At 48.1% G+C, this 27,507-nt stretch overlaps 1 protein-coding gene across 1 annotated transcript in view; it reads right to left on the bottom strand.

Annotated features, from left to right (window-relative positions):
• The window catches only part of WARS2 (tryptophanyl tRNA synthetase 2, mitochondrial), a 66,883-nt gene that overhangs the window by 5,194 nt on the left and 34,182 nt on the right, over positions 1–27,507 (bottom strand). Inside the window, 3 exon segments of the mRNA XM_068168679.1 lie at positions 1,975–2,060; positions 5,071–5,151; positions 24,346–24,603. Coding sequence (XP_068024780.1) covers positions 1,975–2,060; positions 5,071–5,151; positions 24,346–24,603 — 425 coding nt within the window.

Raw genomic sequence — 27,507 nt, 5'->3', positions numbered from 1 at the left:
GCCTTGTGGGGTATTCAGCTCTGAATCCTGGAGCCATTCCAGCATAAGAAAGTTCACTTATGCATCTTTTTTAAGTTCCCAGAAAATTTTGGTTCAACACGGTACTCCTTCCTCCCAAGCTGGAATTGCTGGGCTGACATCCAGGAATCTCTTCGTCCACCTCTATCCCCCGCCCCCCCCCGCCACCAAACAGCCATCAAGGCAAGCCAAGAAACAGTACAGTAGCCAACAGGAAATAATAGTGGCCTACAACTTACAGAAAGAAACCCAATATATTTTAAGCAGGTCAAAAGAAATGGTTCCATATGCCAGAATGGTTCCATATTCACAGAGGTTGCCACTAAACTGAAAACATATTGCCTTTAGAAAGGCCTCTGCTTCAGTCTTTGTATTTCCTTCTTATTTATTTATTTTAGGGCTTTTTTTTTGGTGTTAAGTTTTTAAACTATTTCTGTCCTGGTTCTATTGTTATCCCTTTCTATCATATATTTACCTTCCATCCATTTCCCTGTCTCTTTGATCCATGGCTCATCTGAGTGAGCAGTTTCTCCCCCCCCCCCTCCGGCTCTTTTAATTCCTCTTCACGACTGTCATTCCCTTTTTTTGGTGTTTCCACTGCTCCCTGATTACTGTTCCCCATATTATGTTTTCACACTGAAACATTTCTTCTTGAAGATATTATGTCAAATTTCTTCAAAGGGATGTTGTTTCTCTTTTGCTTCCTTGTTTTGGGCTCTGTCTGGACAGCCTGCTGTTAATACACATGGTAGCAAACAAGCCACAGGCTTCAAGGAAGGATGGATCACATGAGCCTGGTGGATTTGGAAGAGGCATACATGGGTGAGCTCTATCTGAAAAATCTGTTTGAATTTCACCCTTAAATACTGCTTCACCACAAAATGAGCCTCACTGCTTAGAAGATGACTTTCATGTTCAAATTGTTGCTTACTTCCCATTATTTTTAGTTAACATCCAAGTGAATTAGAGAGACCACCTACTGGTTTCCTAACACCACTGTTTTTCCCTAATAATGATCACTTAGGATTTAATTTCTCTGGATATATTTTTCTGGGTTAACAACAGGCTAACCTTGCTCACTCTGTCCTCCTAAAGTCCTTGTCCTCAGTGTTCTGTGTTACTCCTCACAAGATCAGAACAATTCCACGCAGCACGTGCACTCAGAACGTGACAATAATTATCACATGGAGCACTGGCTCTAACATTTATTCACTGAGACAGTTTAAAACATATTATGAACTACAGCCAGTCACAACAATGCACTGTAAGGTCCCTCAGCCAAGCTACAAACTTGGGTATGCCTTCACAGAATCTGGTATGGGCCAGGATGCTTTTGGCCAGCTTGGCACATGCAGGGTCACGTTCAGCAGGCTGTGGATCAGCATCCCCAGGTCTTTCTCTGCTGGACAGCTTCTCAGTCTGCCCCAGGCCTGCAGTGCCACACAGGGTTGCTGTGACACCAAAATATTAGAGTGTGTTTCCATTGCAGAACACAGTATACCCCAGAGAAAATCCAATTAGCTCAGGTATCCCAATTAAGTGAATGATTTACTTTTTCATCAGTACCAACATGCCCACAGAGGATCCAACACAGGCTGGGTATAGCCCATGCAGCCAGCTGAAGTATTTCTACACTGAACCCCATAAAGCACAGCTGTTACATGAACATGTAATATGTATAATTAAACACCAATGTGCTATAATTTCCCAAGACTTACTCTGAAGTGACTAGCTTTTTCTCTTGCACAGGCTTGCCAGTGGTTTTCAAACCAAGCTAGACTTTCAACCAGCCACTTGAGAGGTGAAAAAAAAACAGAAGCTGTCATCCATTTCCAACCTTCTGATCTAATCACACCCAGCTCCCCCAACTTAATAAGTTAACATGTTGACCTGATGAACATTCATTCTCATGCAGCTGAACAGACATTGCCCACAGGCTGACAGTCTGCCTCTTACTTGTAGAGCAAAATATCTGCTGCTTGAAGCACGGGGTAAGTCAACAAACCCGCAGTCCCTTCGTTACTCTGGCTGGCACGCTTTGCCTGTGTGCAAAAGGAAAACAAAGAGGATTCAGCTTTTGGCTAACAGTATCACACTCTGAGAGCTTAATTAATTAACTAGAATTCTGACTAATCTGGGTAACTTACTGTGCTGTAGAGAAAGGTGTGCCCTGCAAAATCCACTCCTTGTGGACTCACAGAGCCCATTTTATGACCTGTATTGATGAATTTCCCTGCATATCCCAGACATCACAGTGTTTTTCTCTCTGTTTGCAGCCTTACGAGGTGATCCTCCCCCTCTACTCAGCTCTGCTGAGACCCCACCTGGAGTACTGTGTCCAGTTCTGGAGCCCCTATTACAAGAAGGATCTGGAGGTGCTGGAAGGTGTCCAGAGAAGGGCCAGGAGGATGAGCAGAGGGCTGGAGCACCTCTCCTGTGAGGACAGCCTGAAGGAGTTGGGGCTGTTCAGTCTGGAGAAGAGAAGGCTCCGAGGTGACCTCATTGTGGCCTTCCAGTATCTGAAGGGGGCCTACAGGAAGGCTGGGGAAGGACTTCTCAGGATTTCAGGAAGTGATAGGACTAGGGGGAATGGAATGAAGCTGGAAGTGGGGAGATTGAGGCTGGAGGTGAGGAGGAAGTTCTTCCCCATGAGAGTGGTGAAGCCCTGGAATGGGTTGTCCAGGGAGGTGGTTGGGGCCCTGTCCCTGGAGGTGTTTAAGGCCAGGCTGGCTGAGGCTGTGGCCAGGCTGATCTAGTGTGGGGTGTCCCTGTCCATGGCAGGGGGGTTGGAACTAGATGATCCTTGTGGTCCCTTCCAACCCTGACTGATACTATGATACTATGAACAACCAGGCTGGGGTACTGTACTTAGTGTTGACAACCACTCATTTGTAAATAGCATTTTCAGAAGGAAAGCAAATTCAACACTTTATAGCAAGTCTATGTAAAGGCATTAATATCTGTGTTTCACAGGCAAGAGATCAAAATGTAGTGACCACACAGGGTCACAGGGAGAATCACTGACAGCTAGGAGAACCCAGAACTCCTTAGAATCACAGCCCAGCATTCTTGACATTTAGTTCATGCTGTTCCCCACAACCCACCCACTGTCCTTGAGTCCTTTAATGCACCAGGATATGGAACATTCACATCAAGATCATCAGGCTACAGCTACTCATTCTGTTCTAGTAATAACTTACCCTTTCCCCCCACCTGCTGTTAACAGTACACTAAACCTCACAATAGACCTTTAAACAATCCACCTCTTAAAAATCTTCTGTTCAAACAGCTTCAGATTTTCCTCAGTCTCTCATACAGACCCTGTCTTCTGTCTGCATTTCCAAGGTTCAGGGGACCTAATGTGGCAAGCCTAGCACCTGCAACACCTCTCTGGAGATGTTGAAAGTCAATCCAGTCAAAGTTGGATTTAAGAGCTTAACTTTAGAACCTAAAGCTTGAAAAGGTTGGCTTTAATCTATGCCATGCATTAACACTGGTTGCTGTATTTGAGTTTTACTGTTTTTATTTAATTAAGAAGAAAAACAGGAAAAAAGAAAACATCTGGAGGTATTTAAGACTGCTCTGAACTCTGCAAGCCAAAGTGCTCTTAAGGTTTTTTTTTTTTTCCCTTTCTTTTTTGATACTTCTCCCTCCTGCCTCTTAGTTTCTCTGTTTAATAAAGGCCAAAACAAAGTGCAAGGAAATTGAAGGCAAGAACTCCACTGATGCAGTCACACTCATGCAGCACCAAGATGAAGAAGATGAACATTTGGACACTGTAAAGGCAAACATTTCACTTTATCACTCAGGATGTATTTAACATTTATAACTTCTATATCCCACTCCCAACTTGGGGCCACAACAACCCCATGCAGAGCTACAGGCTGTGGTCAGAGGAGCTGAGAGCAGCCAGGCAGAGAGGGACCTGGGGGTACTGGTTGATGGTAGGCTGAACATGAGCCTGCAGTGTGCCCAGGTGGCCAAGAAGGCCAATGGCATCCTGGCCTGCATCAAGAACAGTGTGGCCAGCAGGAGCAGGGAGGTCATTCTGCCTCTGTACACTGCACTGGTTAGGCCACACCTCGAGTCCTGTGTCCAGTTCTGGGCCCCTCAGTTTAGGAAGGAGGTTGACTTGCTGGAAGGTGTCCAGAGAAGGACAACAAAGTTGGTGAGGGTCTTGGAACACAGCCCTGTGAGGAGAGACTGAGGGAGCTGGGGTTGCTTAGCCTGGAGAGGAGGAGGCTCAGGGGTGACCTTATTACTCTCTACAACTACCTGAAGGGAGGTTGCAGACAGGTGGATGTTGGTCTCTTCTCCCAGGCAGCCAGCACCAGAATAAGAGGACACAGTCTCAGGCTGCACCAGGGGAGGTTTAGGTTGGATGTTAGGAAGAAGTTCTATACAGAGAGAGTGATTGCCCATTGGAATGGGCTGCCTGTGGAGGTGGTGGAGTCACCATCACTGGAGGTGTTCAGGAGGAGACTTGATGGGGTGCTTGGTGCCATGGTTTAGTTGATTAGGTGGGTTGGATTGGTTGATGGGTTGGACACGATGATCTTGAAGGTCTCTTCCAACCTGGTCTATTCTATGTAATTCTATGTAATTCTTTTGCACCCTCATCTGCAAAATCCACAGAGCAGCTGCTTATCACAGAGGCAAAACAAACAAAAAAGCTCTTCCTGAACCTCCTGAACCACCAAGGCTTGAGGTTCCCACCGCAGAATCTTGCAGTTGTTCTGCACTGTGAAATAAGCATTGAGATAACTTCAAGCAAAATCAGTTCCACAACACTAAACAAACCTCCTGTTTAGCACAGTTCCTCCAAGTGTCTGCCAAAACCATGACCTTGTAGCTGCCAGCAGGAAAAATGTTCACTGACGGCAACAGACCTGGAAAGACACATTTTCCTTCTTCCACTGCAGGACTAGAGAATCACTTAACACCTACAGCAAGGATCAGCAAGATACAGGTGGTGCTTCACAGACAACAAGCATTTAAAGGACAGCAGTTCAACACTGTGTGTTTCCTTTCAGCATCTGAAACTGTCCGTACCTTCCACTGGGGCAAGCGCAGCAGCCGTGGCACGTTAGTTAAGCACCCAAGAATCCAGGCAAGTTGTGCATGCTCAGAAACCTGCAGGCAGGAATTCAGAATCTGTTTTAATGCTCTGCATTCATATGGAAAATTTCACAAAAGACATACAGAAAAGTCAAAATCCCTAAGTGTGGCCTGCAGGTTGAGGGAGGTCATCCTCCCCCTCTACTCAGCTCTGCTGAGACCCTACCTGGAGTACTGCCTCCAGTTCTGGAGCCCCTGTTACAAGAGGGATGTGGAGGTGCTGGAAGGTGTCCAGAGAAGGGCTACGAGGATGAGCAGAGGGCTGGAGCACCTCTCCTGTGAGGACAGACTGAAGGAGTTGGGGCTGTTCAGTCTGGAGAAGGGAAGGCTCCCAGGTGACCTCATTGTGGCCTTCCAGTATCTGAAGGGGGCTCCAGGAAGGCTGGGGAGGGACTGCTCAGGAAGTGATAGGACTAGGGGGAATGGAATGAAGCTGGAGGTGGGGAGATTCAGGCTGGAGGTGAGGAGGAAGTTCTTCCCCATGAGAGTGGTGAAACCCTGAAATGGGTTGTCCAGGGAGGTGGTTGAGGCCCTGTCCCTGGAGGTGTTTAAGGCCAGGCTGGATGAGGCTGTGGCCAGGCTGATGTAGTGTGGGGTGTCCCTGCCCATGGCAGGGGGGTTGGAACTAGATGATCCTTGTGGTCCCTTCCAACCCTGAATGATACTATGATACTGTGATACTATGATAACACTGGAGATCAGAAAACTGTTTACCCATGTCTATTAAATCCTTCAGTGAGGTCAAGTAACAAGCCATGGGCATGCTTTGGACATTGAATGCACTGAATGGACCTGATGATCCCTTCAGCTCACTTCCACCATTAGGAAATTTGCAGATGTCACCAAGTTGGGAGCAGGTGTTGGTCTGTCAGAGGGTATGATAGCTCTCCAGAGGGACCTTGCCAGGCTGGACAGATGGGCAGAGTCCAAAGGCATGAGATTGAAAACATCTAAGTGGTGGGTGCTGCACTTTGACAACACCACCATGCAGTGCTACAGGCTGGGGTCAGGGTGGCTGGAGAGCATCAGAACAAGAGGACACAGTCTCAAGCTGTGCCAGGGGAGGCTTAGGATTGAGGTAAGGAGAAAGTTCTACACAGAGAGTTGTTAGCCCTTGGAATGAGCTGCCCAGGGAGGTGGTGGAGTCACCATCCCTGGAGGTGTTCAAGAGGGGATTGGATGTGGCACTTGGTGCTATGGTTTAGCAGTCATGAGGTCTTGGGTGACAGGTTGGACTTGATGATCTTTGAGGTCTTTTCCAACCTTATTGATTCTATGATACTATTTTATACTGTATCCAGTTCCGGGCCCCTCAATTTAAGAAGGATACTGAGCCACTTGAATGTGTCCAGAGAAGGGCAACAAGGCTGGGGAGAGGTCTGGAGCACAGCCCTGTGAGGAGAGGCTGAGGGAGCTGGGGTTGTTTAGTCTGGAGAAGAGGAGGCTCAGGGGAGACCTTACTGCTGTCTACAACTCCCTGAAGGGAGGTTGTAGCCAGGTGGGGGTTGGTCTCTTCTCCCAGGCAAGCAGCACCAGAACAAGAGGACACAGTTGCAAGCCGTGCCAGGGGAGGTTCAGGCTGGATGTGAGGAAGAAATTCTTCATAGAGAGAGTGATTGTCCTTTGGAATGTGCTGCCTAGGGAGGTGGTGGAGTCACTGTCCCTGGAGGTGTTCAAGAGGGGATTGGATGTGGCACTTGAAGCCACGGTTTAGGCATGAGGTGTTGGGTGACAGGTTGGACTTCATGATGTTTGAGGTATTTTCCAACCTTACTGATTCTATGATTCTATGATTCCAACCTCTACTGTACTGTGACACTGTGATACACCCAAGCAGCACTAATTATCAATGATAGGGACAAAGGGATTGAGTGCACCCTCAGTAAGTTTGCAGATGACACTAAGCTGGGAGGGAGCATTGATCTGCTTGAGGGTAGGATGGCTCTTAGAGGAACCTGGAAAGACTGGATCAAAATGCTGAGGCCAACTGTACGAGATTCAACGAGTGCTGGGTCCTGCACCTGCATCAAAACACTCCCATGCAATGCTCCAGGCTTGGGGCAGTGGCTGGAAAGCTGCCCAGCAGAGAAAGACTTTGGGGTGCTAATCAACAGCTGGCTGAAGATGAACCAGGGTGGTGGAATACCCTTCTCTGGAGGTGTTTCTCAGAGACATGGTGTGGAGGTACAGTGCTTTTGCCTGAGGAGATTATTCCAATGGATGATTGTTCTCATTGTGACAAATTTTCTTGTTTAGGTTGGATGATAGGAAGAAGTTCTTCCCAGAGAGAGAGACTGGCCATTGGAATGTGCTGCCCAGGGAGGTGGTGGAGTCACCATCACTGGAGGTGTTTAGGAAGAGACTGGATGCCATGGTTTAGTTGATGAGATGGTATTGGGTGACAGGTTGGACTTGATGATCTCAAAGGTCTTTTCCAACCTGGTTAATTCTATTCTATTCTAATCTAGTCAGAATCTCCCCAAGAGTACTTGCAGATGTTACTCCTTGTCTTCTCCATGTGGTAACTTGTTAAATGTGTACTTTTTATATATTCTTATCTATGTAGTTGTAATGGGTTGGGGCAAACCCCCTCCCCACCACGTGCAGAAATGACGACTCAGACAAACAGCACTTCCCTTCTCCCCACCTGAAGGTACAGCCAAAACCCCAGGGCTCTTTTTTCCCCTCCATGGGCTGGCCAAGGTCTGAGACTGCCCCTCCCCCTTCTCCTCCTGGCATTAGGCGTAGCCAGGCCTAAGAGGCCTTGAGATACTCCCCCACTATTACCTGATAGGGAGCATCTCCCCTGGGAGCAGAGAGGGAAGAAAGAGGAAGAGAAAGACTTTGCAGATGGATTTGTAAGGCACAGGATATTATGGGTATGAAATACACAGCTCCCTGTGTCCACCCACTGGGCTGGACCCTCAGGACACTGGAGGTGTAGCTTGTGTGGCAGGAACAGCCTAAACTGCCACACTTGCACAGGTCATGAAGCTCAGGTGTGCTTTGGGTGGGGGATGCTCTCCAGCTTGTCCTTCCATGGATGTTACTGTGTGCTGACATAGTTTTGAATATGCTTTAGTACTTTGGGGGGGATATTACACTGTCCAGAAAATAATAGTCTGTAGAGTGAAAGATGTTGATTAGATGGATGTTTGTCATTTCTTGCCTTGGCATTTTATAGGTGGAACATGGAACAGACCAGAGTTCAGTTCAATTCAATGACCTTATGATTTAGGGCCTCCTGCTAAAAAGCATGCAATCACAGAATCATTTTGGTTGGAAAAGACCTTTAAGATCACCAAGTCCAACCATTCTCTAACTCTATCAAGTCTGGTGGTAAACCATGTCCCTCAGCACCACATCCACGACAAAGAAGACTCCATTTAAGCTCACACCACAAACTTTTAGTTAATATTCATGGTGCACTGCAGATAAGAGAGGAATTTTAATAGTTTCAGAAAGACCTCATTGGTGGTTGAATGTATTCATGGATAAGAACAAGAGGACACAGTCTCAAGTTGCAGCAGGGGAGGTTTAGGCTGGATGTTAGGAAGAAGTACTTTGTAGGTTGGACTTGATGATCTCAAAGGTCTTTTTCCAACCTGGTTAATTCTGTTCTGTTGTTAAATAGAAAAAGCCTGATAAAAGAGGGAGGAAAATGCACAGAAGGGTAGAGATTTCAGCTGGGAAAAAAAATTCAGTACTGGAGCCTAATGAGTTAACATTCATCACCCAAATTGCAGTGACTGACTGTATGTTGGTCTGCAATTCAGGAGGTCCTAGGCATAAACCACAAATCATTTGTCAGCCTAAATCAGTTTAAGCTACTGTGTTTTGCTTGGCAAGAGGGGCAGGCAATTGCTGCAGTTGGTCGGCCACCGAGCATCAGCTCATGTGTGGTTACTCATTAAGCTACAGTACTCCATCACTTTGATTGGATGACTTTGGACACAAAGGACCCAGAAGAAGTGAAGATGTATGTGATACTAGTAAAAGAAAGGCTCAGTCTATTCTTCCCTTCTGGAGCAGGACAATACCAACGGATCACTATTAGAAACAGCCACAAACTCAAGCCTGTTTCCTGTCCTGAGCCTGGTTAATTCTGAGCCTTAAATAACCAATCAAAACCTAAGAATCTAAGAAATAATATCCTACTGGATCACAACAGAGGTAGCTGTAGCCTACCACTCTGCTTCCAGGAAAAACAACAGGGGACAGCATTTAGGGCATGCACATTAGCCTATCACTTCCTACAGTATCTGCCAAGGGACAGGGTTTAGCATAAGACTTAGTGGAGTTTAATGTCTGGACTCAATGAGCTTAGAGATCTCTGCCAATCAAAATGATTCTAAGATTCCTCCTCCAGCATCCATAATAGCTGTGCAAAGGAATATGAAAAGACATTATCCTTGGCTCAGTCCTGTTTGCAGATGACAGCAAGCTGGGGACAGGAGTTGATCTATTAGAGGGTAGGAGAGCTCTGCAGAGGGACCTGGACAGGCTGGACAGATGGGCAGAGTCCAAGGGCATGAGAATGAACACATCCAAGTGCCAGGTTCTGCACATTGGCCACAACCCCAGGCAGTGCTACAGGCTGGGGTCAGAGTGGCTGAGAGCAGCCAGGCAGAAAGGGTCCTTGGGGTACTGGTTGATAGTAGGCTGAACATGAGCCTGCAGTGTGCCCAGGTGGCCAAGAAGGCCAATGGCATCCTGGCCTGCATCAGGAACAGTGTGGCCAGCAGGAGCAGGGAAGTCATTGTGGCCTGTACTCAGCACTGGTTAGGCCACACCTTGAGTCCTGTGTCCAGTTCTGGGCCCCTCAGTTTAGGAAAGATGTTGAGCTGCTGGAAGGTGTCCAGAGAAGGGCAACAAAGTTGGTGAGGGGCTTGGAACACAGCCCTGTGAGGAGAGACTGAGGGAGCAGGGGTTGCTTAGCCTGGAGAGGCGACGCTCAGGGGAGACCTTCTTGCTGTCTACAACTACCTAAAGGGAGGTTGTAGCCAGGTGGGGGTTGGTCTCTTCTCCCAGGCAACCAGCACCAGAAGAAGCAGACACAGTCTCAAGATGTGCTAGGGGGGGTTTAGACTGGATGTTAGGAAGAAGTTCTTCCCAGCAAGAGAGTTTGGCCATTGAAATGTGCTGCCCAGGGAGATGGTGGAGTCAACATCACTGAAGGTGTTCAGGAGGAGATATGATGGGGTGCTTGGTGCCATGGGTTAGTTGTTTAGGTGGTGTTGGGTGATAGTTTGGACACGATGATCTTGAAGGTCTCTTCTAACCTGGTCTATTCTATTCTATTCTATTCTATTCTATTCTATTCTATTCTATTCTATTCTATTCTATTCTATTCTATTCTATTCTATTCCATTCCATTCCATTCCATTCCATTCCATTCCATTCCATTCCATTCCATTCCATTCCATTCCATTCCATTCCAATAACCAATGTTATCAGCTTAAGAATTACTTGTAGGGTGCTCCTCCAATTCCTTTTTAGCACTCTTATGTTGTTTCAAAAAGAAAAAAAAGAGATTTGCCAATTTGATATGAGGTCTTCTTTCTACTTTGGGCAAGTTTTCCCTTCTGAAAATGCAGCAGTTTCCTGTGATTTCCCCCAGCCTTGTGGAACCATGGAAAGGGATTTGTTGAAGAAGAGAAGGCTCCGAGGTGACCTAATTGTGGCCTTCCAGTATCTGAAGGGGGCCTGCAAGAAGGCTGGGGAGGGACTGCTCAGGATCTCAGGTAGTGATAGGTCTAGGGGGAATGGAATGAAGCTGGAGGTGGGGAGATTGAGGCTGGAGGTGAGGAGGAAGTTCTTCCCCATGAGAGTGGTGAAGCCCTGGAATGGGTTGTCCAGGGAGGTGGTTGAGGCCCTGTCCCTGGAGGTGTTTAAGGCCAGGCTGGCTGAGGCTCTGGCCAGGCTGATCTAGTGTGGGGTGTCCCTGCCCATGGCAGGGGGGTTGGAACTAGATGATCCTTGTGGTCCCTTCCAACCCTGACTGATACTATGATACTATGATCTCATGAGCGGTGCCACACGTTTAACTGTTGCCTTTGTTTGCTTTTATTTCTAATACCTTTGGGTTGTTCTAACACAGGGCCTCCAGGAGAACTGCAGTTTCCCTGCCTTTTGTTTTTCTGACAGCTGCTCTTCATTCTTACCTAGCTTCCCTTTTGGAAATAAAGGATTCCTACAGCTCGTTTGCTCTGCTCTCTCCAGCAACAATGCTGAACACTGCTGGAATCAGATTTCTACTACTGGGAGCCCTCCACTCAAACATCCTGAGCTAAGTCCTCTGCACCACCCAAAAGCAAATGCAGAGTGGCATAATTTTCAACAGATTGTAAAACTAGGAAGCAAAATTTATGGCACCCCAAAAATTTATCTCTGTCTCATCCTCATGAAGGCTTTATGTGGCTAGCTGAAATGGAATACCACTGCTTCCTGTCCTAAAATTCCCTCATCTCACATATCATCTCCTGAGCTCTATCACCATCTTCACTGGTGGTCAGTAGTTCAACCCCAATAATGAGTTTTCTGTCAGAGTCTGATATCTTCACCTGCAAGGAATTTTATTGCCCTGTAATTGAAAGGAGGTTGTAGTGAGGAGGATGTCAGGCAATTATCCCTGCTAAGAATAGAATGGAATGGAATGGGACGGGATGGGATGGGATGGGATGGGATGGGATGGGATGGAATGGAATGGAATGGAATAGAATAGAATAGAATAGAATAGAATAGAATAGAATAGAATAGAATAGAATAGAATAGAATAGAATAGCAGAGAATAGAATAGCACAGAATAGCATAGCATAGCATACCATAGCATAGAATAGCATAGCATAGCATAGAATAGAATAGAATAGAATAAACCAGGTTGGAAGAGATCTTTGAGATCATCGAGTCCAACCTATCACCTAACACCATCTGATCAACTAAACCATGGCACCAAGTCTTTTCTTAAACACCTCCAGGGATGGTGACTCCATCACCTCCCTGGGCAGCACATTCCAATGGGCAATCACTCTCTCTGTGTAGAACTTCTTCCTAACATTAACCTAAACCTCCTCTGGCACAGCTTCAGACTGTGACCTCTTGTTCTGGTGCTGGGAGAAGAGAGTCCAACCCTACGACACCAACCCCCACCTGGCTACAATCTCCCTTCAGGGAGTTGTAGACAGCAAGAAGGTCTCTCCTGAGCCTCCTCTTCTCCAGGCTAAGCAACCCCAGCTCCCTCAGCCTCTCCTCACAGGGCTGTGCTCCAAACCCCTCCCCAGCTTTGTTGCCCTTCTCTGCACACCTTCCAGCAACTCAACACCTTTCCTAAACTGAGGGGCCCAGAACTGGACACAGGACTCAAGGTGTGGCCTAACCAGTGCTGAGCACAGGGGCACAATGACTCCCCTGCTCCTGCTGGCCACACTGTTCCTGATGCAGGCCAGGGTACCCTTGGCCCTCTTGGCCACCTGGGCACACTGCTGGCTCATATTCAGCCTACTATCAACCAGTCCCCCTAGGTCCCTCTCTGCCTGTCCACTCTCCAGCCACTCTGACCCCAGCCTGTAGCACTGCATGGGGTTGTTGTGGCCAATGTGTAGAACCTGGCACTTGGATGTGTTAAATCTCATGCCCTTGCACTCTGCCCATCTGTCCAGCCTGGCAAGGTCTCTTCCAACCTGGTTAATTCTATTCTATTCTATTCTATTCTATTCTATTCTATTCTATTCTATTCTATTCTATTCTATTCTATTCTATTCTATTCTATTCTATTCTATTCTATTCTATTCTATTCTATTCTATTCTATTCTAAATTCTGTTGTGTTCTGTTCCATTCCGTTCCATTCCATTCCATTCCATTCCATTCCATTCCATTCCATTCCATTCCATTCCATTCCATTCCATTCCATTCTCTAATGATAAGCTTAGCTCCTCACCAATAGAGACACCAGGAGTGCTCTCTCCCCCAAACACTCTATTATGAAACTACTAAACAATGTAGAAAAACAGAATGACATCTCCAATGAATAATATACACAACCTGTGACAGTTCCCGAACTCTCAAACCAACCTCCAAGGCTGTCTCAATCATTGGTACCTCTGAAAACCAGCTATTCCATTAAATCACTCATGTCATCCTCAGCTGCTTTTGTGTCCTGAAGAAAGATCCTAATACCCTGCTTTCAGTATAAATGTCAGAGCCTTGGGAAATAGTTCTTGCAGCTTGACTGAATATATTTGAAGGAGAAGCAGCCTGTAAGTCCTCTATTTATTGTTTCCTTTACAAAGCCAACTATTTCCCATTTAGCAGCTTTCACAAAACAGCTTAACCAGATCTCCCTGTTTTTTCCTGACAGCCCTTTGCTTTTCTCAGTAAACACATTGTTTCTCTTTTTTCCCCCCATTCTTGTCCACTTGAATGCACTTTTCTTTCCTAAACTGTTACAAGCCTGTAAAAACCATCAGTGCTTCTCAAAGGGTCAAGATGGTCATCTCTCTGCTATTCCCAGTGACATATTTCCTCCTCTAAAACCACTGCATTAAGCATCCCCCACAACCTGGCTTACTAATGACTAATCCAAGAGTTACTTTCAGAACACTCCACTTACATTACTTCCTTGTGGTCTGACAAGCTCCAGTCTGCAGAGTCAGATCCCTTTTATGCTTTATTTAGAGCTCACTTATTTATAAGAGGTGACCACTTTCAGATCAGAGAATCATTGAATCAATAAGGCTGGAAAAGACCTGAAAAATCATCAAGTCCAACCTATCACCCAACACCATCTAATCAACTAAACCATGGCTCCAAGTGCCACATCCAGTCTCCTCCTAAACACCTGCAGTGGTGGTGACTCCACCACCTCCCTGGGCAGCACATTCCAATGGCCAATCTCTCTTGCTGGGAAGAATTTCTTCCTAACATCCAGCCTAAACCTCCCCTGGCACAGCTTGAGACTGTGTCCTCTTGTTCTGGTGCTGGTTGCCTGGGAGAAGAGACCAACACCCACCTGGCTACAACCTCCCTTCAGGGAGTTGGAGACAGCAAGAAGATCACCCCTGAGCCTCCTCTTCTCCAGGCTAAGCAACCCCAGCTCCCTCAGCCTCTCCTCACAGGGCTGTGCTCCACACCCCTCCCCAGCTTTGTTGCCCTTCTCTGCACACCTTCCAGCAATTCAACATCTTTCCTAAACTGAGGGGCCTAGAACTGGACACAGGACTCAAGGTGTGGCCTAACCAGTGCTGAGTCCAGGGGCACACTGACTTCCCTGCTCCTGCTGACCACACTGTTCCTGATGCAGGCCATGGAGGGAAAGGCATGGATACTGTGAGTAGATCTGAAAGCAAGCAAAATCAGCAATGCTGGAATGCTGCTTACTGAGGTTTACTATATAACACTGTGTGTGGGCAGCTGATGGGGCTTTCCTGCAAAAGCAGATGCAGTGGTTAAGTTTTAAGGTGGATTTACTCAAGATGGAACTCATGGCTCTTCTTTGTGTGGGACTGAAAAGTTGCTGCTGAGCTGCTAGGTGGAAAGAGCTTCCCCTCAGCAGTGCAATCTCAGTAAGGACTACATCTGAAATAGGCAATGCACTGCAAAAGTGTTGACAGTGTTTTGACAAACAGGTCTGGGAAGGTAAATGTGGAAAGCTGTGTACTAAAAGATATCCAATCAGAGAGGCAAAAGTGCCTTAAATTTCAAAATAAATTAAACATTCTTGAGGATTTTTGTCTCTTCCAGAAGTGTCAGTGCTTCCAAAAAAAGTCAAGAGGCCTTCTGGGAGAAAGTGCTGCTCACACTTATTTTTCATGACTGAGAAGGTAAGATTTTATTAATGCCTAAGGTTGCAAGCAGTATTTTCAAGAGTCTTGGTAATGAATCTCCATAATTTACAACTAGAGAGAATAACAGGGCCATAAAGAAGAAAAAATAGACTGCTCTTGAATCAAATGCATGCAGTAACTGCCCAGCCAATGAGACACTTTCAAGACAGAAAATTGGACATGGTATCCCAGATTCCTGTTCAAAGAAATAATTCAAGTGTGCATTCAACAACTCCAAGTGCTGGGTGCTGCACTTTGGCCACAACCACCCCATGCAGAGCTACAGGCTGGGGTCAGAGTGGCTGAAGAGCAGCCAGGCAGAAAGGGCCCTGGGGGTACTGGTTGATAGTAGGCTGAACAAGAGCCTGCAGTGTGCCAGGTGGCCAAGAAGGCCAATGGCATCCTGGCCTGCATCAGAAAGAGTATGGCCAGCAGGAGCAAGGAAGTCATTATGCCCTGGACTCAGCACTGGTTAGGCCACACCTTGAGTCCTGTGTCCACTTCTGGGCCCCTCAGTTTAGGAAAGATGTTGAGTTGCTGGAAGGTGTCCAGAGAAGGGCAACAAAGCTGGGTAGGGGTTTGGGGCACAGCCCTGTGAGGAGAGACTGAGGGAGCTGGGGTTGCTTAGCCTGGAGAAGAGGAGGCTCAGGGAGATCTTATTGCTGTCTCCAACTCCCTGAAGGGAGGTTGTAGACAGGCAGAGGTTGGTCTCTTCTCCCAGGCAGCCAGTACCAGAACAAGAGGACACAGTCTCAGGCTGCACCAGGGGAGGTTTAAGCTGGATGTTAGGAAGAAGTTCTATACAGAGAGAGAGATTGCCCATTGGAATGGGCTGCCTGGGGAGGTGGTGGACTCACCATCACTGGAGGTGTTCAGGAGGAGACTTGATGGGGTGCTTGGTGCCATGGGTTAGTTGATTAGGTGGTGTTGGATTGGTTGATGGGTTGGACGTGATGATCTTGAAGGTCTCTTCCAACCTGGTCTGGTCTATTCTATTCCTATTCTACTCTATTCTATTTCATTCTCATTCTATTCTATTCTATTCTATTCTATTCTATTCTATTCTATTCTATTCTATTCTATTCTATTCTATTCTATTCTATTCTATTCTATTCTATTCCATTCCATTCCATTCCATTCCATTCCATTCCACTCCATTCCATTCCATTCCATTCCACTCCATTCCATTCCATTCCATTCCACTCCATTCCATTCCACTCCATTCCACTACATAACATAACATAACATAACATAACATAACATAACATAACATAACATAACATAACATAACATAACATAGCATAGCATAGCATAGCATAGCATAGCATAGCATAGCATAGCATAGCATAGCATAGCATAGCATAGCATAGCATAGCATAACATATAACAAGTACCTAATACTATGAGATGAACCAGGTAAAGTAAGGAAGAAATAACACAAAACCAACCCCCCAAATTTCCTACTGAACCACAACTTTTCTTCCCACTGGGCTCTAGCTATGTCTCTCCCAGCCCTGTGGAAGAGAAAACAGAAGGGATGAGGGAAGCAGAATCATTTTCTAAATTAAACAGCCCCAGAACTTCCTCTAATGACAGGAAGTTTTCAATGGACCATGCTAAATGAATGCACTTTAATGAATTTATAAGCTATGATGCAATGGAAGCTTTTAAGGCCCTCTGAAAATTGGAGGAGAAGTAGCGTGAATCCCTTCAAACCCTGCCCACAAAACAAACCAGCTGGAGACTTCTGGAGAAGAATAGCAGTGAAACACTTAGTGCACACATTTATATTGTTGTGTTTTGGCTTTGGGAATTAAGGCTAAGACCAGTTGGCAGATTCCCACCTCCCACGTTCCTGCCTCAATTGCCTCGCGCGCTGCGAGAAGACTGCAGCTGATTATGCTCAGAGAATAAATCACCCCAGCCAGAAGGCTGAAAAGTGCAATTTTCACCCAGAAACTCCACGTTACATTGTCCAGAACCTCACAAGACTCCACAGAGAGGAGTCAGCACAGCCTATCAGCCACTGCCTGCTGAGGCAGTCGGGATGGCATGTCAGTCTCTCTTGGGACAATCAGCATGTGTCTGCTACAATAGGTAAAGCGGGCAGGAAAGAACAGCCTAAGGCCACAGCAATGCAACAGCACTTTCTGAAGTTGTTGTGACTGTGAAGCAGATGGGATGCAAGATGGTTATGGGTAAGAACACAACAACCCCATGCTGTGCTACAGGATGGGGTCAGAGTGGCTGGAGAGCTGCCAGGCAGAGAGGGACCTGGGAGGACTGGTTGACAGCTGGATGAACATGAGCCAGCAGTGTGCCCAGGTGGCCAAGAAGGCCAATGGCATCCTGGCCTGCATCAGACACAGTGTGGCCAGCAGAAGCAGGGAAGTCATTGTGCCCTGTACTCAGCACTGGTTAGGCCACACCTCAGCTCCCTCAGCTTCTCCTCACAGGGCTGTGCTCCAGACCCCTCCCCAGCTTTGTTGCCCTTCTCTGGACACCTTCAAGTGTCTCAATGTCCTTCTTAAATTGAGGGGCCCAGAACTGGACACAGGACTCAAGGTGTGGCCTAACCAGTGCTGAGTATAGGGCACAATGACTTCCCTGCTTCTGCTGGCCACACTGTGTCTGATGCAGGCCAGGATGCCATTGGCCTTCTTGGCCACCTGGGCACACTGCAGGCTCATGTTCATCCAGCTGTCAACCAGTACCCCCCAGATCCCTCTCTGCCTGGCTGCTCTCAGCCACTCTGACCCCAGCCTGTAGCACTGCCTGGGGTTGTTGTGGCCAAAGTGCAGCACCCAGCACTTGGATGTGTTCAATCTCCTGCCCTTGGACTCTGCCCATCTGTCCAGCCTGGCAAGGTCCCTCTGCAGAGCTCTCCTGCCCTCTAACAGATCAACTCCTGCCCCCAGCTTGGTGTCATCTGCAAATTTACTGATGATGGACTCAATCCCATCATCCAGATCATCAATAAAGATATTGAACAAGATGGGGCCAGCACTAATCCCTGGGGCACACCACTGGTGCCTGGCTGCCAGCTGGCTGTGGCACCATTCACCACCACTCTCTGGGCTCAGCCTCCAGCCAGTTCCTAACCCAGCTCAGAGTGCTGCTGTCCAAGCCAGGGGCTGACAGCTTGGCCAGAAACTTCTCTGAGAGGTTATTCTAGTGTCCAACACACTCCACAACTGTGTTTTCCTCGATACCCTAACTAAATGTGCTTCACAGACAACCCTGTTTCAAACACTACCCTAAACATTTATCATCATCTTGCTTCTTCATATTTTCAAGTTATCACCACTTGTTTTCCTTAATGACTATTCCCCTCACCTGCAGTTCAAGCTTGTATATGGCAATGTAAGTGTGGGAACTACCATGTATGGAGACCAAATACACAGCCAGCCACTAAGGCCCTGTTTGGATGTGTTACAAACCCCTGTGATATACAAATGGTAGATTCTGAAGTATACAAAAGTAATTTTCATCAAAACAACACTTTCCATTTATAGGTAACTTGGCTGTATACTAGACCCATAAGAAGAGAGGCTACATACAGAACAGACCAGGTTGGAAGAGAATTTCAAGATCATCAAGCCCAACCCATCACCCAACACTATCTAATCAACTAAACCATGGCACCAAGCACCCTATCAAGCCTCCTTCTAAACACCTCCAATGATGGTGACTCCACCACCTCCCTGGGCAGCACATTCCAATGGCCAAACTCTCTTGCTGGGAAGAACTTCTTCCTAACATCCAGTCTAAACCTCCCCTGGTGCAGCCTGAGACTGTGTCCTCTTGTTCTGGTGCTGGTTGCCTGGGAGAAGAGACCAACTCCCACCTGGCTACAACCTCCCTTCAGGTAGTTGGAGACAGCAAGAAGGTCTCCCCTGACTTTCCTCTTCTCCAGGCTAAGCAACCCCAGCTCCCTCAGCCTCTCCTCACAGGGATGTTCTCCAAACCCCTCCCCAGCTTTGTTGCCCTTCTCTGGACACCTTCCAGCATCTCAACATCTTTCCTAAACTGAGGGGCCCAGAACTGGACACAGGACTCAAGGTGTGGCCTAACCAGTGCTGAGTACAGGGGCAGCATGACCTCCCTGCTCCTGCTGGCCACACTGTTCCTGATACAGGCCAGGATGCCATTGGACCTCTTGGCTGCCTGGGCACACTGCTGGCTCATGTTCAGCCTTTAAGCAACGCAAAAAAAAATGAAGTAGTTCAGAGAGTTCTGTATTAGAGACTTGATCTGCACAAGCACTGCTGTAAATAAAAAAACCCTAACAGCCAGCAATGTGCCCTTGTGGCCAAGGTGGGCAGTGGCATCCTAGGGTGCATTCAGAAGAGTGTGGTCAGCAGTTTGAGGGCAGCTCTCCTACCCCTCTCCTCTGCCCTCTCATCTGGAGTAGTGCATCCAGTTCTGGGCATCCCAGTTCAAGGATAAGAAACTACTGGAAATAGTCCAACAGAGAGCTACAAAGACAATGAAGGGACTGGAGGATCTGCCTTAAAAGGAAAGGCTGAGAGAGCTGGGGCTTTTTAGCCTGGAGAGGACTGCAGGGAGATCTCATTAGAGCTTATCAGTATCTAAAGGCCATGGAGACAGACTCATCTCAGTGGTGTCCAGTCACAGGACATGCAGCAATGGACACAAAAAGCAACACAAGAAGTTCCAAGTAAACATCAGGAAAATACTTCCCTTTGAGAATGGCAGAGCACTGGAACAGGCTGCCCAGAGAAGCTGTGGAGTCTTAGTCTCTGGAGGCATTCCAAACCTGCTTGGATGTGTTCCCATGGGATTTACTCTAGATGACCCTGCTCTAGCAGAAGAACTGAACTAGAAGCTCTTCAGAGGTCACTTCAAATCCCTACCACTTTGTGAGGCCACCTTAGTGTGGCCTTCCAGTATCTGAAGGGGGCTTACAAGAAGGCTGGGGAGGGACTGCTCAGGATCTCAGGTAGTGATAGGACTAGGGGGAATGGAATGAAGCTGGAGGTGGGGAGATTCAGGCTGGAGGTGAGGAGGAAGTTCTTCCCCATGAGAGTGGTGAAGCCCTGGAATGGGTTGTATCACAGTATCACAGTATAACTAAGGTTGGAAGAGACCTCGAGAATCATCGAGTCCAACCTGTCACCACAGACCTCATGACTAAACCATGGCACCAAGTGCCACATTCAATCCCCTCTTGAACACCTCCAGGGATGGGGACTCCACCACCTCCCTAGGCAGCACATTCCAATGACCAATGACTCTCTCAGTGAAGAACTTTCTCCTCACCTCCAGCCTAAACTTCCCCTGGCACAGCTTGAGACTGTGTCCTCTTGTTCTGGTGCTGCTTGCCTGGGAGAAGAGACCAACCCCCACCTGGCTACAACCTCCCTTCAGGGAGTTGTAGAGGGCAATGAGGTCACCCCTGAGCCTCCTCCTCTCCAGGCTAAGCAACCCCAGCTCCCTCAGCCTCTCCTCACAGGGCTGTGCTCAAGGCCTCTCCCCAGCCTTGTTGCCCTTCTCTGGATACATTCAAGTGTCTCAATGTCCTTCTTGAACTGAGGGGCCCAGAACTGGACACAGGACTCAAGGTGTGGCCTAACCAATGCAGAGTACAGGGCACAATGACTTCCCTGCTCCTGCTGGCCACACTATTCCTAATGCAGGCCAGGGAGGTGGTTGGGGCCCTGTCCCTGGAGGTGTTTAAGGCCAGGCTGGTTGAGGCTGTGGCCAGCCTGATCTAGTGTGGGGTGTCCCTGCCCATGGCAGGGGGGTTGGAACTAGATGATCCTTGTGGTCCCTTCCAACCCTGCCTGATTCTATGATTCTGTGACAGTGAAACCCTTACCAAATGCACATGCCTTTGGAGAACCCAAATTTCAGGGTTTTTTTTCACATGTGGCAAACATATTCCAGAGAAGGGACAGCAACAGACAGTAGAGAAAGAACGAGAACAATTAATAAACACCACCACCACCCCCCTCTTTCAGCAATTCCAGATCATTCTTGCCCAGGTCAATCCAGAGAAAGGAGGAAGGCACAGCAGTATCTACAGCAGTGGCTGCATGAGTAATTCCCTTATTACTAGCATGCTTGTGCAGTGCAGGAATTTAGTTCTGGTCTCACTGCTACAGAATTGGCTGCTACAAGTCATTAGTTGTGGCTGTGTTTAGTGATTAAATCCAAAAGCTGTTGGTTTGTAATAATTTCAATGCATGATGTTTGTGTCTCCAACAAAATGAGAAGTGTTAATCAGAAGTAAGTGCAGTAGCACTGCAGTGATCAGCAAATTTGGCTGGTTTTAAGGCAGAACTTGAGAAGCCAGCTCTTGTTTTGAAAACAGAGCAACCACTGAGGCAAAAATCAAGCAGTAAGCTTCCTTGACTAGCCAGAGCTGCAACCCATCTTACACTTTGTTTATGGGAACAAGCATTTAGGTATTATGACATTCCACCATGGACTTTTGCATTATCACACTAAAGCAATAATCACATTAGCAAGGTTCCTGTCTCCTTTCCTCACATCAAGAGCTACAGGAGGATATTCCTTTTAATTGCTTCCAGAGAAACATCTGGTCCTGCCAGTGCAGCATCCTTCACTACATGCAGTTGTACCACACCACAGTGCATCTCGGGCTCTACCTGATCACTACATACAAGCTTCAACAGACTTGCTTTGGGGAAGTCAACAAACTACTTCAACCCAAACCATTGTAGTTTAGGAAAGATGCTGAGTTGCTGGAAGGTGTCCAGAGAAGGGCAACAAAGCTGGGGAGGGGTCTGGAGCACAGCCCTGTGAGGAGAGGCTGAGGGAGCTGAGGTTGCTTAACCTGGAGAAGAGGAGGCTCAGGGGAGACCTTCTTGCTGTCTCCAACTCCCTGAAGGGAGGTTGTAGCCAGGTGGGGGTTGGTCTCTTCTTCCAGGCAAGCAGCACCAGAACAAGAGGACACAGTCTCAAGCTGTGCCAGGGCAGGTTTAGACTGGATGTTAGGAAGACGTTCTTCCCAGCAAGAGAGTTTGGCTATTGGAATGTGCTGCCCAGGGAGGTGGTGGAGTCACCATCACTGGAGGTGTTTAGCAAGAGACTGGATGCCATGGTTTAGTTGATTAGATGGTGTTGGGTGATAGGTTGGACTTGATCTTGAAGGTCTTTTCCAAGCTGGTTAATTCTCTTCTCTTCAGCTGGGAGGGAGTTTTGATCTGCTGCAGAGTAGAAAAGCTCTACAGAGGGATCTGGACAGGCTGGATCGATGGGCCAAGTATGAGATTCAACAAGACCAAGTGCTTGGTCCTGCACTTGGGTCACAACAACCTCATGAATGCTCTAGTTTTGGGGCAGAGTGGCTGGAAGGCTGCCCAGTAGAGAAAGACCTGGGGGTGTTGATCCACAGCTGGCTGAACACGATCCAGCCTGTGACCAGGTGGCCAAGAAGGCTAACAGCATCCTGGCCTGTATCAGTAGTGTGACCAGCAGGACCAGGGCACTAATTGTTTGTCCCCTTGGACTCAGCACTGGTGAAGCCACACCTTGCATCCTGGGCTTAATTTTGGAGGCCTCACTACAAGAAGTACATTGAGGTACATCCAGAGGGACCTGGACAGGCTGGAGAGGTGGGCACAAGCCAACCTCGTGAAGTTCAACAAGACCAAGTGCAGGGTCCTGCATCTGGGTGGAGGCAATCCCAGGCACAAATGCAGGCTGGGCAGGGACTGGCTGGAAAGCAGCCCTGAGGAGAGAGACCTGGGGGTGCTAGTGGAGGAGAAACTCAACAGGAGCTCTCAGTGTGCACTTGCAGCCCAGAAAGCCAATCAGATCCTGGGCTGCATCAGGAGAAGTGTGGCCAGCAGGTCAAGGGAGGTGATTCTCCCCCTCTGCTCAGCTTTGCTGAGACCACACCTGGAGTACTGCCTCCAGTTCTGGAGCCCCTATGGCAAGAGGGATCTGGAGGTGCTGCAAGGTGTCCAGAGAAGGGCTACGAGGATGAGCAGAGGGCTGGAGCACCTCTCCTGTGAGGACAGACTGAAGGAGTTGGGGCTGTTGAGTCTGGAGAAGAGAAGTCTCTGGGGTGACCTCATTGTGGCCTTCCAGTATCTGAAGAGGCTACAAGAAGGCTGGGGAGGGACTGCTCAGGATCTCAGGGAGTGATAGGACTAGGGGGAATGGAATGAAGCTGGAGGTGGGGAGATTGAGGCTGGAGGTGAGGAGGAAGTTCTTCCCCATGAGAGTGGTGAAGTCCTGGAATGGGTTGTCCAGGGAGGTGGTCGAGGCCCTGTCCCTGGGGGTGTTTAAGGCCAGGCTGGCTGAGGCTGTGGCCAGGCTGATCTAGTGTGGGGTGTCCCTGCCCATGGCAGGGGGGTTGGAACTAGATGATCCTTGTGGTCCCTTCCAACCCTGACTGATACTATGATACTATGAGGTGCTGGAGTGTGTCCAGAGAAGGGCAATGAAGTTGGTGAAGCATCTGGAGTACAGGTCTTGTGAGGAGTGGCTGAGGGAACTGGGGTTGTTTAGCCTGGAGAAAAGGAGGATGAAGAGAGCCCTTCTTGCTCTCTACAACTGGGTGTTGGTCTCTTCTCCCTCATAAAAAGTGATAGGATGAGAGGAGATAGCCTTAAGTTGTATCAGGGGAGGTTTAGATCGGATATTAGTAGAAAATTCTTGACTGAGAGGGTTCTCAAACACTGGAACAGGCTCCCTAGGGAGGTGGTAGAATCCCCATCCCTGGAGGTGTTTCAAAGACACAGATGTGGTGCCAAGGGACATGGTTTACACCAGACTTGGCAGAGTCAGATAATGGTTGAACTTTATGATTTTAAAGGTCCTTTCCAACTCAAATAATTCTATGATTCTGTACAAAGCAGGTTATAGTAAAGAAGGGAAAAACAAATCCCAGAGAAGGCAACTCCCTGGTAATGAAGGAACTGACACAAAAACTTACCACACTGATTACTTGTTGGAGATACTGTGCAGCTGAAAGATGAAGTGTTAAGTGCTGATACAAACCCATAGAAACATATTTTACTTGCCTTTAGGGTTTCACAGACTACATTTATGCATTTATGAGCTCAGCTTTAGTGACTAATGCAAGGCTTCCAGAGGTAAATTAACACTCTCCTAAGAGGTCTTTTCAGCATTTTACTCCTAACCCACACCAACTCCTAGGTCTGTTTGGGCCATTTCAAATGCACTTATCCCTAAATGGACTGCTCAGTTATGGTTTCAGACAGTTCCAAACACCAGCAAGGGACAAGGCTGAAACCCAACACTGCTAACATTTTCCAGGATGCCCAATACAAAAAAGGATAAAGGAGTTCAGCAGGGCTGTGCTGATTCATTAACCTGTGTGCAAGGCCACTTAATGTGGAACACATCTCATGTTACAGGAGCACTAACCAGTGACTGCTGGAACAGAAGGCACTTCTTCGGGTCAACGCCGCAGGCGAGGAGGGCAGCCGTGGTGTCCAGGATGTTCTGGCGCAGGACAGCTGGCTCCTTGGGCACGGTGAGAGAGTGCATGTCCATGATGCTATACAGCACTGAGCTGCATTCCTCCTGCAGATTCACCCAGTTCTGAATGGCTCCCAGGTAGTTGCCCAGGTGAGGCGTCCCAGTTGGCTGGATACCGGAGAAAACCCGATCCATGACCGCGCCCTGTTGCAAAGCATTGGTAAAGTTAACATTAACACACACAGGCTTTGGGCAGATCCCACTGGTGACTCCCCTCTTTAATATCACAGCATCACAGTATCACTAAGGTTGGAAGAGACCTCGAGGATCATTGAGTCCAACCTGTCACCACAGACCTCATGACTAGACCATGGCACCAAGTGCCACATCCAATCCCTTCTTGAACACCTCCAGGGATGGGGACTCCACCACCTCCCTGGGAGGCACATTCCAATGGCTAATGACTCTCTCAGTGAAGAACTTTCTCCTCACCTCCAGCCTAAACTTCCCCTGGCACAGCTTGAGACTGTGTCCTCTTGTTCTGGTGCTGGTTGCCTGGGAGAAGAGACAAACCCCCACCTGGCTACAACCTCCCTTCAGAAGGGAAGAACTTTCTCCTCACCTCCAGGCTAAACTTCCAATATCTTCATTGATGACCTGGATGAGGGGATTGAGTCAGTCATCAGCAAGTTTGCAGATGACACCAAGTTGGGAGCAGATGTTGGTCAGTTTGAGGGCAGAAGGGCTCTGCAGAGGGACCTCGACCGACTGGACAGATGGGCAGAGTCCAACAGGATGGCATTCAACAAGTCCAAGTGCCAGGTGCTGCACTTTGGCCACAGCAACCCCATGCAGTGCTACAGGCTGGGGTCAGAGTGACTGAAGAGCTGCCAAACAGAGAGGGACCTGGGGGTGCTGATTGGCAGCTGCCTAAACATGAGCCAGCAGTGTGCCCAGGTGGCCAAGAGGGCCAATGGCATCCTGGCCTGCATCAGGAACAGTGTGGCCAGCAGCAGCAGGGAAGTCATTGTGCCCTGTGCTCAGCACTGGTTAGGCCACACCTTGAGTCCTGTGTCCAGTTCTGGGCTCCTCAGTTTAGGAAAGATGTTGAGTTGCTGGAAAGTGTCCAGGAAAGGGCAACAAAGCTGGGGAGGGGTCTGGAGCACAGCCCTGTGAGGAGAGACTGAGGGAGCTGGGGTTGCTTAGCCTGGAGAAGAGGAGGTTCAGGGGAGACCTTATTGCTCTCTACAGCTCCCTGAAGGGAGGTTGTAGCCAGGTGGGGGTTGGTCTCTTCTCCCAGGAAACCAGCACCAGAACAAGAGGACACAGTCTCAAGCTGTGCCAGGGGAGGTTTAGGCTGGAGGTGAGGAGAAAGTTCTTCACTTAGAGAGTCATTTGTCATTGGAATGTGCTGCTCAGGGAGGTGGTGGAGTCACCATCACTGGAGGTGTTTAGGAAGAGCCTGGATGAGGCACTTGGTGCCATGGTTTAGTTGATCAGATGGTGTTGGGTGATAGGTTGGACTCCATGATCTCGAAGGTCTTTTCCAACCTGGTTAATTTTATCCTGTTCTAAAAACCTGGGGTAAACATATGCCATATCCCAGCAGATTGCTGTCTTAACACCCAGGAACATCAAAATGTTGTTTTCCTAGCTGTAAAGAATATTTTGAGAGGTCCCTGCAAGCAACATAGTCCTTGACCCAAAGGTCAAACAATAATTAAAGAGAACATCAAAGTTCTGAAACTACCTCTCTAGGCAGCACAGGAGTTTCTAAAAGGGCTCTACAGGGAAATACTTCTAGAGCTTGGGATTACCCTGGGAATACTGTGGATGCATCAGGAGCATGAAAACATCAAGAGCCAAAGAGAGGTCACTGAGAAGCAGTAAAACTAAAATAATAAAAAAGGAACATTAAGAAGCTGAGGTTGTGGGCAAAGGTGGAAAAAAATTAAGCCATGTATAGCTTGGCTAAGTGAGAGTTATCATCTTGGAAAGTTTATTTTCCTGCATCCCAGCCCTCCATCCATTTTCTCAGAGCCCCAAGCTGTCAGCATATGATCAATTACTTCTCTGACCTTTCCAAAGAATTCTACCATATTCAGAAGTAACTGGGCAGTGTTTGATGTGAAACTGCTTGCTACATGCCAAGCTGTAAGAGCATGCAAGACTGCCTGGCTTATAAATGAGGGTCCCACCAACACCAGCAGGGAGTCCCAGTCACAAAGCTGCACAGTGCAAACCCTCAGCCTTCGCTGTGCAGCAGGAACTCCAACCTCACCGTGCCTCCCTCCGGCTGTGTGATTTCTTTTCCTGATGGATCTTAGTAAGCAACATCTATAACAAGCCAGAGAGAATTTATTTACCAATGTAGAGGATTTTCATCCCTGTGGTCCTCTTACAAATGTATGGTGGAATAAAGTCACACAACTATGAAATCACAGCCATTGGCAGCAAAAGTCAGTACCAGGTACCATTGCCTGGGGGTGCTGATTCACGGCTGCCTAAACATGAGCCAGCAGTGTGCCCAGGTGGCCAAGAAGGCCAAAGGCATGCTGGCCTGTATTAGGAATAGTGTGGCCAGCAGGAGCAGGGAAGTCATTGTGCCCTGTACACTGCATTGGTTAAGCCACACCTTGAGTCCTGTGTCCAGTTCTGGGCCCCTCAGTTTCAGAAGGACATTGAGAGACTTGAAGGTGTCCAGAGAAGGGCAACAAGGCTGGGGAGAGGCCTTGAGCACAGCCCTGTGAGGAGAGGCTGAGGGAGCTGGGGTTGCTTAGCCTGGAGAAGAGGAGGCTCAGGGGTGACCTCATTGCTCTCTACAACTACCTGAAAGGTGGTTGTAGCCAGGTGGGGGTTGGTCTCTTCTCCCAGGCAACCAGCACCAGAACAAGAGGACACAGTCTCAAGCTGTAGCAGGGGAGGTTTAGGCTGGAGGTGAGGAGAAAGTTCTTCACTGAGAGAGTCATTAATAATTGGAATGTACTGCCCAGGGAGGTGGTGGAGTCCCCATCCCTGGAGGTGTTCAAGAGGGGATTGTATGTGGCACTTGGTGCCATACAAGAAGTCACACAAGTCATGGGGTTGGTAGTGAGACCTTTGAGGTCT

The sequence above is a fragment of the Melanerpes formicivorus genome, unplaced genomic scaffold (assembly GCF_026170545.1).
Source record: "Melanerpes formicivorus ecotype bairdi unplaced genomic scaffold, bMelFor1.0.p_v2 SCAF_154, whole genome shotgun sequence".
In the NCBI taxonomy this organism is placed as follows: domain Eukaryota; kingdom Metazoa; phylum Chordata; class Aves; order Piciformes; family Picidae; genus Melanerpes; species Melanerpes formicivorus.
Note: the sequence above shows the minus strand (reverse complement) of the source record. Positions and strands in the feature narration are given on the sequence as shown.